At 47.7% G+C, this 13511-nt stretch overlaps 1 protein-coding gene across 1 annotated transcript in view; it reads right to left on the bottom strand.

Annotated features, from left to right (window-relative positions):
* Window positions 1–13511, bottom strand: part of LOC124606656 (proton-coupled folate transporter) — a 329568-nt gene that overhangs the window by 134075 nt on the left and 181982 nt on the right. Inside the window, exon 5 of the mRNA XM_047138661.1 lies at window positions 8056–8343. Coding sequence (XP_046994617.1) covers window positions 8056–8343 — 288 coding nt within the window. The remainder of the gene's footprint in view (window positions 1–8055; window positions 8344–13511) is intronic.

Here is a 13511-nt window from a genome sequence, read left to right on the forward strand (position 1 = left end):
TTTCTATATATTGTACTCCTTACTGACGATGGATTCGGGAACTTTGGGAGCCGAGCGCGCCTTTTCTCTGTGAAAGCATTGTCTTGCTGTATAATGACAATAATGTCTCAGTCCTAGTGATCACGCGCCGTCTTGGCGTGGGGAGAAGAGTCGGTGCTGAGCTTACGCGTGGAGCGGTCGCGTGCTGTTGCTCCTCGGATAAGTAATGCGCAGAATTTGGTAGAAAGTGGAATTAACAGTCAAAAGTGTTGCGCAGGTTTGCAGATGAAAATTAACTAAGTTATTTCGCGGGAAGTCCTGAAGGATTAATTAAGAAACTTATGGTGTCACGTTTGAGAATGGTCATGGAGAAACATAGAGATAGCAGAACATAAATTAAGACACTTCCATGACCACTGATTACCAGTTCAATGTCCGCAGCTCGTGGTCTTGCGGTAGCACACGGGGTCCCAGGTTCGTTTCCCGGCGGGGTCAGGGATTTTCTCTGCCCCGTGATGACTGGGTGTTGTGTGTTCATCATCATTGCATCATCATTGACGCACAAGTCGCCGAAGTGGCGTCAATTTAAAAGGACTTGCAAAACGGCGGCCGAACTTCCTCGCATGGGGCCTCCCGGCCAACAATGCCATACGATTATTTCACCAGTTCAATTTGAAAATACAACGTGGCAACGGTTGCTTCAGTGTGAATTGAACCAAATATAACTGTTACAGAAGGCATTGTTAGGGAAGTGTGTTCCTGCAATAGGAACAATAAACCAAAAGTAATTGATATTGTATGTCATTACCTCTGAGGTATCACAGATCGATACCACCCCCATCGGCGTGTCACAGGCGGCAATGGACATGCACATTTCCGACAGATGTCGATAGGGGTCGCGTGGGGACCCGGCAGATCCACTGATGCGTGCCCACTGGCCACGCCTTCGGCGGCTCCGACTGCGCGCCCTCTGTCGCCGTGATAGAGGATGGCCAGCGGCAGCTACGTAGCCCAGTCTCACCCGCTGTACTGCGCAGTCTCAGTCAGCTTTCGGCATTACGGTCGTGCTTAAGTAGCGGGAGCCTCACATTGCACGACACTCATCAGCCGCTTCTACATCTACATCTTCATGGATACTCTGCAAATCACATTCAAGTGCCTGGCAAAGGGTTCATCGAACCACCTTCACAATTCTCTACTATTCCAATCTCGTATAGCGCGCCAAAAGAACAAACACCTATATCTTTCCGTACGAGCTCCGATTTCCTCTAATTTTATCGTGGTGATAGTTTCTCCCTATGTAGGTCGGTGTCAAAATATTTTCGCATTCGGAGGAGAAAGTTGGTGATTGGAATTGCGTGAGAAGATTCCGTCGCAACGAAAACTGCCTTTCTTTTAATGATGTCCAGCCCAAATCCTCTATCATTTCTGCGACACTCTCCCCCATATTTCGCGATATTACAAAACATGCTGCCCTTCTTTGAACTTTTTCGATGTACTCCGTCAGTCCTATCTAGTAAGGATTCCACACCGGGCAGCAGTATTGTACAAGAGGATGGACAAGCGTAGTGTAGGCAGTCTCCTTAGTAGATCTGTTACATTTTCTAAGTATCCTGCCAATAAAACGCACTCTTTGGTTAGCCTTCCCCACAACGCTTTCTGTGTGTTCCTTCCAATTTAAGTTGTTCGTAATTCTAATACCTAGCCGCTTCTTCTAATAGCTAGACTTCATTGCTGTTTGTTCTTCTGTAAAATTTCTTTGCAATGCTTGGAGAAAGCTACAAGTTAACCAGTTAAGTGGCGCTAATCATTTTTGCTCGTGCCCAGCTTCCCTACGATGAAAGCTGCTGAACCACACTGTACCCATTTCTTCTTACCATTGTGTACGAAGTAGTTCACAACAATTTCAAAGTGACATCTTTCATTCTTTAATGAAAGAACTTCCATATTTGCAACATACGAGGGAAGATCGGAAAGTAACTGTTGTGTATGTAGTTCTGCATAGTCAGCGCGTACACAACTTTCCCACAAGAGCGCGCCCCGCTAAGCACAACAGCGTAGGCGCAGCGCTCGTCCGTCTCTGCTCTACGAGATGGCGCTGCCTTAGAGACGGACCAAATTCTGCTTCCGCCGATCCGTGTATTAATATGTAACGCAGCCAATGAGATTGCTGCAAACGTAGAACCTTTTCTCCTCGCGGATCACACTCGCGCAGTGATACCTAAATGATAACGAGTGTACAGACCTCCGATTAGTCAGTTTGCATTTGTCTGCACCAGTCTGGATTAGTCTGTACCAGTCTATAGTCAAGTTTCAGTCTGCGGCTAATAAGATTACCATATTCCTGTACATAGCCATGAAGATAAATGTATAGACACTTTTGTCAAGTATCAGAGATATGTGAGAATAAGATTAACGTACCAAGACCAAAGGAACTTCAGATCGCCAATTGTACACAGCATCCAGAATCAAGTTACATAATGTCTATGCTTTTTATTATTTTAATGTGTGTGAAAATTAATCAAGTCCTGTTTAAAGTTGGTCACCGTCAACCTGCTACTCTAAGCGTCTGACCTAATGGCAGAAGATAAACACGCCACGATAAGACCACGAGACATATTGCTGACACTCGCCTACTTCGTTAGAGCGACAAGTCAAATAATCTGATGGTGTGTGTACCGAAGGTCTTACAGTACGCACACCACAGTAACACACAATAATTTTACTACAAAAAATTTAATAAATAACAAAACAAAATAATCACAAATGAACTTACATATTTCCCCTACTTTTCTACGTAGTCACCAACATTCTTAACACATACCTCCCATTGTGGCGCCAGTTTCAATGTGCCCTGTTTGTAGAAGTATGTTTCGTTGGAGTACAGCCATCTGCGGACTGTGATTTCACTTACACATCCATCGCAAAGTTTTGGCTGGCCAGGAATTTCTTCATAGAACCAAACGGAAGAGAGTCTGAAAGAGCAAGGTCTCGACTGTGTGGTTGATTCTGGAGCACCTCTCAACCAAATTTGGTGATTTGTTCAAGAACAGGTGCAGCAACATGGGGGGCGAGCATTGTCATGAAGAAGTTTGACACTGTCACCATTAATGTTTTGGCGTTTGTCACGAAAGGCGCAACAGAAGTTGATTAAAGTTTTATTGTAGGCTGCAGGATTCACAGTTGTCCAGTGTTCAGCAAAGTACACTAATAAAACACCATGCATCTCCCAGAAAACTGACTGAGTCACTGTCAATTTTTTTTCGTTCTGAGCAACCAGAATGTTTCCACTCCATGGAGGCCTGGTTGGTTTTGAGCATGTAGTGGTATGGTCACGACTCATCAGTGACGACTTGTTCAGAAAGTCATGCCCTCCTGCGGCGTAATGCATTAAGTGATCCAAGCTTTTCATCATTCGCTGACCCTTGTGATTGCCTTGGGCACCCAACGAACAGTAACTTTACGAAATTTCAACGTGTCAAAACAATTTCGTACACTGCACCATAGGGAATGTTGAACTGTTGCGATAAGGTTTGTAGTTGCGCGCTGTGGTCGTTCGAAATTGCTACTTCAATGGTTCCGACATCCTGCAGGTTTGCAGTTGTTACCGGCCGTCCGGAGCGTGACGAATTACTAAGGTTCACACGGCCTTCTTGGAAGAATGCACACCACCTGGAGACATTGCTACGGTCCATACAGTCGTCCCCATACACGTCACGTAAGCCCCTCTGAATTTCACACGGTTTACGCTCGTTGGACTACAAGTATCGAACGACACTTCGTTGTTCTTCACAAGTTGACAACAGTAACATACGCGCCATATTTGTTTCGTAGTTCATGCATCTGAGGAGCCGCACATGTAAACAAAATATGCTCTGTTTCGCAAACTTCAAATTACACTGGCAAGCAAGAACATTATGCCATCGACCTACTACTGATATAGACCCATCCAGGCGATAGCAGCGTCACCTGGCAAGGAATGACTGCGAGTCAGACGCGCGCACATTGCATATACACTCCTGGAAATTGAAATAAGAACACCGTGAATTCATTGTCCCATGAAGGGGAAACTTTATTGACACATTCCTGGGGTCAGATACATCACATGATCACACTGACAGAACCACAGGCACATAGACACAGGCAACAGAGCATGCACAATGTCGGCACTAGTACAGTGTATATCCACATTTCGCAGCAATGCAGGCTGCTATTCTCCCATGGAGACGATCGTAGAGATGCTGGATGTAGTCCTGTGGAACGGCTTGCCATGCCATTTCCACCTGGCGCCTCAGTTGGACCAGCGTTCGTGCTGGACGTGCAGACCGCGTGAGACGACGCTTCATCCAGTCCCAAACATGCTCAATGGGGGACAGATCCGGAGATCTCGCTGGCCAGGGTAGTTGACTTACACCTTCTAGAGCACGTTGGGTGGCACGGGATACATGCGGACGTGCATTGTCCTGTTGGAACAGCAAGTTCCCTTGCCGGTCTAGGAATGGTAGAACGATGGGTTCGATGACGGTTTGGATGTACCGTGCACTATTCAGTGTCCCCTCGACGATCACCAGTGGTGTACGGCCAGTGTAGGAGATCGCTCCCCACACCATGATGCCGGGTGTTGGCCCTGTGTGCCTCGGTCGTATGCAGTCCTGATTGTGGCGCTCACCTGCACTGCGCCAAACACGCATACGACCATCATTGGCACCAAGGCAGAAGCGACTCTCATCGCTGAAGACGACACGTCTCCATTCGTCCCTCCATTCACGCCTGTCGCGACACCACTGGAGGCGGGCTGCACGATGTTGGGGCGTGAGCTTCATGGAGACGGTTGCGAATGGTCCTCGCCGATACCCCAGGAGCAACAGTGTCCCTAATTTGCTGGGAAGTGGCGGTGCGGTCCCCTACGGCACTGCGTAGGATCCTACGGTCTTGGCGTGCATCCGTGCGTCGCTGCGGTCCGGTCCCAGGTCGACGGGCACGTGCACCTTCCGCCGACCACTGGCGACAACATCGATGTACTGTGGAGACCTCACGCCCCACGTGTTGAGCAATTCGGCGGTACGTCCACCCGGCCTCCCGCATGCCCACTATACGCCCTCGCTCAAAGTCCGTCAACTGCACATACGGTTCACGTACACGCTGTCGCGGCATGCTACCAGTGTTAAAGACTGCGATGGAGCTCCGTATGCCATGGCAAACTGGCTGACACTGACGGCGGCGGTGCACAAATGCTGCGCAGCTAGCGCCATTCGACGGCCAACACCGCGGTTCCTGGTGTGTCCGCTGTGCCGTGCGTGTGTTCATTGCTTGTACAGCCCTCTCGCAGTGTCCGGAGCAAGTTTGGTGGGTCTGACACACCGGTGTCAATGTGTTCTTTTTTCCATTTCCAGGAGTGTAGTATCTGTGAGTGTGCTGTCCATGTGTAGAACGGGGAAGGCGCACTATCTATCAGAGTTTGACCAAGGACAGATAGTATGACCCAGAGGTTCGGCGCGAGCATTTTGGAAACTGGATGACTTGTCGTGAGTTCGAGGAATGCTGTGATGAGGGAAGGGGAAAGCACATCCAGACGTCGTGAGGTTGGGCAGCTACCAGTCAATAGAGATGTCAGATGCCGCAGCCTGGGCAGACTGATAAAACAGGACAGGCGGTCAGCAGTGGCAAAACTAACATCTGACTTTAATGCTGGGCAGGGTACACACAGTGCACCAAACACTCCCAATGATGGGCCTCTGCAGCCAACGACACATGGTTGCGCCAATGTTAACACCATGACGTCGGCAACTACGACTAGAATGGGCACGTGACCATCGGCACTGCACGTTCGTGCAGTGGCAGAGTGTTACATAGTCTGATGAATACCAGTACCTTCTTCATAATGGCGATGGGAGGGCGCGAATGCGCCATCTTCTGGGGGAACAGATCTTCCGCACGTGTATGGTGCAAACATGCTGGCTGCGGCTCCGTTGTGCTCTGGGGAACATCCACGTGGGCATTCATGTGTCCAGTGGAGCTCATGCAGTGCTACGTAATGGCCAAGGAGTATTGTACAACGTTTGCAAACCCCGTTCACCACTTCACGGCCCTTCGTGGCTATCATGTTACCCGACAGCAGTGGCATTTTCCAGCAAGGTAATGCGCCAACTCACAAGGCCAGATGTGTGATGAAGTGGTTCGAGGAACACAGTGGCGAGTTCCAATTGACGTGTTGGCCCCCCACTCGCCAGATCTGCAACCGATCGAACACATCTGGGATGTGATTGAACGTGGTGTCAGCGCTGAATTTTCGGGAATTGTGCGCGCAGATGTGGTGCCAACTGCCTCCAACGACCTACCAAGGTTTCATTGCTTCCACGCTACGATGCATCGCTACTGTTATCCATGCCACAGGTAAACATATCGCCTATTAAGTAGGTGGTCATAATGTTCTGGCTGAACAGTGTACAATACTGGCCATTAAAGTTGCTACACCACGAAGACGACGTGCTACAGACGCGAAATTTAACCGATAGGAAGAAGATGCTGTAATATGCAAATGATTAGCTTTTCAGTGCATTCACACAAGGTTGACGCCGGTGGCGACACCTACAACGTGCTGACATGAGGAAAGTTTCCAACCGATTTCTCATACACAAACAGCAGTTGACCAGCGTTGCCTGATGAAACGTTGTTGGGATGCCTCGTGTAAGGAGGAGAAATGCGTACCATCACTTTTGAAACATTGACAAAGGTCGGACTGTAGCCTATCGCGATTGCCGTTTATCGTATCGCGACATTGCTGCTCGTGTTGGTCGAGATCCAATGACTGTTAGCAGAATATGGAATCGGTGGGTTCAGGAGGGTAATACGGAACGCCGTGCTGGATCCCAACGGCCTCGTATCACTAGCAGTCGAGATGACAGGTATCTTATCCGCATGGCTGTAACGCATCGTGCAGCCACGTCTCGATCCCTGAGTCAACACATGGGGACGTTTGCAAGACAACAACCATCTGCACGAATAGTTCGACAACGTTTGCAGCAGCTTGGACTATCAGCTCGGAGACCATGGCTGCGGTTACCCTTGACGCTGCATCACTTACAGGAGCGCCTGCGATGGTGTACTCAACGACGAACCTGGGCGCACGAATGGCAAAACGTCATTTTTTCGTATGAAACCAGGTTCTGGTTACATCATCATGATGGTCGGATCCGTGTTTGGCGACATCGCGGTGAACGCACATTGGAAGCGTGTATTCGTCATCGCCATACTGGCGTATCACCCGGCGCGATGGTATGGGGTGCCATTGGTTACACGTCTCGGTCACCACTTGTTCGCATTGACGGCACTTAGAACAGCTTCATTCGATCCCTGCGAAACCCTACATTTCAGCAGGATAATGCACTACCGCATGTTTCAGGTCATGTACTGGCCTTTCTGGATACAGAATATGTTCGACTGGTGCCCTGGCCAGCACATTCTCCAGATCTGTCACCAACTGATACGTCTGGTCAATGGTGGCCGAGCAACTGGCTCGTCACAATACGCCAGTCACTACTCTTGATGAACTGTGGTATCGTGTTGAAGTTGCATGGGCAGCTGTACCTGTACACGCCATCCAAGCACTGTTTGACTCAATGCCCAGGCGTATCACGGCCGTTATTACGGCCAGAGGTGGTTGTTTTGGTTACTGATTTCTCAGGATCTATGCACCGAAATTGCATGAAAATTTAATTACATGTCAGTTCTAGTATGATATATTTGTCCAATGAATACCCATTTATCATCTGGATTTCTTCTTTTTTGGCCAGTAGTGTATACCGTCGTGAAATTTCAACATTGCAGCAGCAATATCGGGGCAGAAAAAAATGATTGTGAATTACTTTCCAATTATCCCTCGCATAAGAGACACGGATACGTATTACGCACACGGTCGCGTCATTTTAGCAACGAATCGTAAGTCTCCCATTCTTGAGGCCTACAGCCACAGTAATATACGAGAAAAGACATTTGATAAGAAGAGAGGAGTGAGGACTTTTACACGGTGTGAGGGCTGTTTTACTCGCCGGGAGCGGCGCTCGGCCGTATACTGACCCCTCTGGAAAGTGTAGAAGGCGACGGCGATGACGATGAGGCAGAGGATGGCCCTGCGCCGGCGCGGCCGCCGCCTCGCCAGCGTGGCCAGGGTGGCCCTGGCGGCGCGCCAGTCCCAGAAGTCGGCGCAGCAGGCGTCGGCGCGCCGGGGCAGCGGTTCGTGGCCCGGCGCCGTCCTCGAGCGCAGCGCCACCGCCGCGTACACCACGGCCGCCAGCATCAGGCACGCGTTCACCGCGAACATCAGCGTGTACGACCGCTGCAGTGGGCCCGCCCACAGGTACTTGCCTGCACACAGCGGCACATCTCTCACTGACGACCATTTCTTTTTTCACAGTACAACGTTACAGTAACGTTTCACAAAACGTTTACTAACGAAATTGTCAACAGTTGCAATACACGTGTTTGGCAACTAGTTTCAAACCAAATGGTTCATTTTTAGGCCTAGCCTACTAAGGCTACAAAAAAGAAAAAAGTACATAGTTGCTGGTGAACAGTCAGTACAAAAAGAAATTGCAATAAACAGTTCAAACTTAACAGAAATTAATTATTTGAATTCAAACGTAGCTGCATTGAAGGTACTTGATCTTAATAATAAATATCAGAATAGCAATACATGCTTTACACAATGTTCATATAATGACTGTCACAATCCACGCGTGCCTCTTAGCAAGTCGAAATCAAACTGAAGGTCAACGTAGCCAGCAGCACCAGGGAAACTTTCGGTGGCGCTAGTGTCACGCCTCATGTTCAGGGAGCGGTAGCGTTCATAGTAGGATATTAAAAACACACCATCAGGCAGTAACTGTAATTTATTTACTACCTCTTATATCAATTAATAGTTAAAGGTATGGTTCAAATGGTTCAAATGGCTCTGAGCACTATGGGACTTAACACCTATGGTCATCAGTCCCCTAGAACTTAGAACTACTTTAACCTAACTAACCTAAGGACAGCACACAACACCCAGCCATCACGAGGCAGAGAAAATCCCTGACCCCGCCGGGAATCGAACCCGGGAACCCGGGCGTGGGAGTTAAAGGTATGCCATTTACTAATGTGTAAGTCATTGTCCATTGCGTGGATTACTTTTTGAATATGACTCCTGTCAAATGATGACCCTCTGCACAACACATTCATCTAGGCTTCATTGGAAGCTTTCCATAACTCGGCATAACGCCAAATGTTTTTTATTTCAGTCTTTGATCTCAATATGAATTCTTTAGACAGTGATCGGTTTCAGTCCTTAATGACCATCCTCAGATCTTTTTTACACCTTGTCCTAAAGTGATAAGGCCATAATCGGGGCCTTATCACTTTAGGACATGGTGTAAAAAAGATCTGAGGATGGTCATTACGGACTGAAACCGGTCACCGTCTACAGAATTCATATTGTGATCAAAGACTGAAATAAAATACATTTGACAGTATTGGATCACTGTTTGCATACGCGACCATGTCGCAGTTGGTGAAAATCGGCGTAACGTATTCCCTGGGACATTGCCGACGGCAGTTCTGATGCGATCCTTCAACTCACGAATGGTGGCACAACGTGTTCCGGAACACTTCTAGCTTCAGGTAGCCCCAAAGGAAAAAGTCTGCACATGAAACGTCACCAAAGTGGGAAATTACTCTACTGGGAAATGTCTGTCGCAAGAAATCCATGCAAATTCTGGCTGTATGCGAGGTCGCTCCGTCTTGTTGAAACCATAATTGTTCCACATCCACATCGACCATACATAACTGGGGAAGAACGAAGTCTTGCAGCATCTTTAGGTAGCGCTCAGTGGTTACAGTTACAGCCACACCGCTGTCATCCTCAAAGAAGTAAAATGTAAATGTCGTGTGGCTAGGGCCTCCCGTCGGGTAGACCGTTCGCCGGATGCAGGTCTTTCGATATGACGCCACTTCGGCGACTTGCGCGTCGATAGAGATGAAATGATGACGAGTAGGACAACACAACTCCCAGTCCCTGAGCGTAGACAATCTCCGACCCAGCCGAGAATCGAACCTGGGCCCCCTAGAACTGACATTCTGTCGCGCTGACGACTTTTTATTTTTTATTTATTTTATGTATTTTGCATTTTGTTCGTTGTTGATGTCTGTCGCAAGAAATCCATGCAAATTCTGGCTGTATGCGAGGTCGCTCTGGCATCCGGACAAGTTTGTTTGTTGATCCACCCACTCAGTTTTTTTTATTACAGAGGCCAACCAGCTGTCTGACCGAACACGCTTAGCTACCGTGCCGGCAATCACCCAGTTACCGTGGGAGGACCTCAAAGAAGTAAGCACCAATAATCCCAAAGGAAGCAACTCCACACCACACTATGACACGAGAACTTCCGTCGGCAATGTTCCAGGGAATACGTTACGCCGAGTTATGGAGAGCTTCCAAGGCCGCCTAGATGAATGTGTTGAGCAGAGGGGCATCATTTGACAGGAGTCATATTCAAAAAGTAATCCACGCAATGGACAATGACTTACACATTAGTAAATGGCATACCTTTAACTATTAATTGATATGAGAGGTAATAAATAAATTACAGTTACTGCCTGACGGTGTGTTTTTAATATCCTACCATGAACGCTGCCGTGCCCTGTACAAGCGCACACCCGCAACCAATGGGCGTGCCGTGTTCTCTACATGCGGATGCGTCTAAGCACCTTTCTTAACCTTGACTAATGTTCAACTACTGGTCGGAGGATATTGTCCACGAATTGTGGAACACTGAGTTTGCCGTGAATGGACAACAAAGACGTCCGTCGCCTCCGACACGATGCTACCTCATCACGGAATCGCCACGTTGCTGTAGTCGACATAAAGGATGTCTCTGCCGCACAGCATTATCAGGTTCCCTCAACACACGATGGCTATGGTCATCACACATATGAGGCATTCATCTGTGAAGAGAACTTTGCGCCAAGTTTCCATAGTGCGTTCTTGATAATTTTGTGTCCATCTCTATGGTTCAGTTTCGTGTCTCGCCGTAAGGATCGGTTCTCTCCTGGCCGTTCAGAAAACAGAGAAGAGTTCTGGAGTCTGTTTCGCACAGTTTGGTTGGACACACGCTTCCCGCTAGCTCTCACAACGTCATTTGTATCATCGTGGCAGTCTAGTGAAGGTTTCTGTGGGTTAGAAGTTCAGACACCGGTCGGACCGCAGTCGTACCATTGAGCGTACCTCATCATTCTAGCTCGCAGCTATTCGCCATACAACTTCTCTTGTTGACATGAAACAACCATCCGTGGGCGGTCAAACTTCCTTTTGGCCCGCAGAACGCCCAGACCTTGTTTACTAAAGCCCTGCACTGTTTTCTGAAAGAACGAACGAACACATGTGACTCTCTAATCAACAATCAGTTAAATGAGTATACTTGCGATAAAGTGATTATTTACGAGTTTACAAATGGTTCAAACGGCTCTGAGCACTATGGGACTTAACATCTGTGGTCATCAGCCCCCTAGAACTTAGAACTACTTAAACCTAACTAGCCTAAGGACATCACACACATCCATGCACGAGGCAGGATTCGAAACTGCGACCGTAGCGGTCACGCGGTTCCAGACTGAAGCGCCTAGAACCGCACGGCCACATCGGCCGGCTACAAGCTTACACCGCTCAAAGGAGTAGGTGTTTCGTACCATGTCAACACAAGTCGAGGAAGAATGTGTTTATGGCACACAAATGTAATGCAAGCTTCTTTTCAGATTATGCAAAAGTTTTCTTGAGTTGATGCAACGTTTCTTTTGACGTTTGTATTACTTATGCATGGCAATTTTCTCCATCGGAATTTAATTTTCGAGCTCTGAGGCACTGTGAGCGAAATTCGCGAGCAAACAAAGTTGACACTCGGTGCGGTGGCCGACGGGAGCGACCGTAAAGGCATTTTCCGTTTACAGTCGCTCCAATCAGCCAGCGCACTTAGTGTCAACTTTGTTTGCGCGAGTAATACTGTATCCACGAGCCACACATATGGAGAATTTCCCCTATGAGTGGAATTAATAATTGTATTTCATTAACCATGCTAAATTTAGGATTCGTGGATAATCTTTTAGAACGCTTGAATGTGTGAAGACTGTATATTTATCGCATTTGGTAAGTAAAATCTTTCTGTGCGTCTGCCACAACGAACTCGTGTTCGGAGGCAACCAGGCACACGCTGCTCGTCTACTTTGCGCAGGGAAAGCCAAGCTAATTGCATAAAGAGCAGGCACCATTTTTCACTTCTGCTGTATTTATTTTATTGATACACAACTATTTTCTGCCTTTTAGGCCATTTCAAGTGAGTCTCTGTATAATAGGGAGCTTCCACAAATAGAAACTTAGTTAAATGAACGTACGGGTATTGGACACAACACCGAGAGAACTGCACGCTTAAACATACCAGGTGATCAAAAAGTCAGTATAAATTTGAAAACTTAATAAACCACGGAATAATGTAGATAGAGAGGTAGAAATTGACACGCATGCTTGGAATGACATGGGGTTTTATTAGAACCAAAAAATAATTGACAAAATGTCCGACAGATGGCGCTGGACAGCAAAACCGCTACCGTGACGGGTGAGAGGTACGCCGATATGTTACAGAATCGCATCATCCCTAGCCTGGCTGATAAACACCTGCTGGAACGTACGATGTTTATGCAGGATGGCGCTCCACCCCATATTGCTAGAGACGTGAAAGATCTCTTGCGCGCGTCGTTTGGTGATGATCGTGTGCTCAGCCGCCACTTTCGTCATGCTTGGCCTCCCAGGTCCCCAGATCTCAGTCCGTGCGATTATTGGCTTTGGGGTTACCTGAGGTCGCAAGTGTATCGTGATCGACCGACAACTCTAGGGACGTTGAAAGACAACATCCGACGCCAATGCCTCACCATAACTCCGGACATGCTTTACAGTGCTGTTCACAGCATTATTCCTCGACTACAGCTATTGTTGAGGAATGATGGTGGACATATTGAGCATTTCCTGTAAAGAACATCATCTTTGCTTCGTCTTACTTTGTTATGCGAATTATTGCTATTCTGATCAGATGAAGCGCCATCTGTCGGGCATTTTTTGAACTTTTGTATTTTTTTGGTTCTAACAAAACCCCATGTCATTCCAAGCATGTGTGTCAATTTGTACCTCTCTACCTACATTATTCCGTGATTTATTCAGTTTTCAAATTTATACTGACTTTTTGATCAGCCGGTAAATGCAGACGCTAGCCAAGCTTCCAGGTTGCGCTGTTGGATAGGCCACGAACGCACCTGTGCAGTTTCCTCAATACGTTGCAAGTGTTAGTCGGGTCGGAACAGCGTTCTGTGTAGTTGTCAGTGCGTTATATAAGAACTAAGGGAATTCGAACGTGCTCGTATGGTGGTTGCTCCCGGAAGCAAAGCAGCCGAAGTGTTTGGCGTTTCAAGGCGCACCATATCGAAACTTATACTACATATATGGAAAGTGGAGAAAC

Source organism: Schistocerca americana, chromosome 3 (assembly GCF_021461395.2).
Source record: "Schistocerca americana isolate TAMUIC-IGC-003095 chromosome 3, iqSchAmer2.1, whole genome shotgun sequence".
NCBI classification, from domain to species: domain Eukaryota; kingdom Metazoa; phylum Arthropoda; class Insecta; order Orthoptera; family Acrididae; genus Schistocerca; species Schistocerca americana.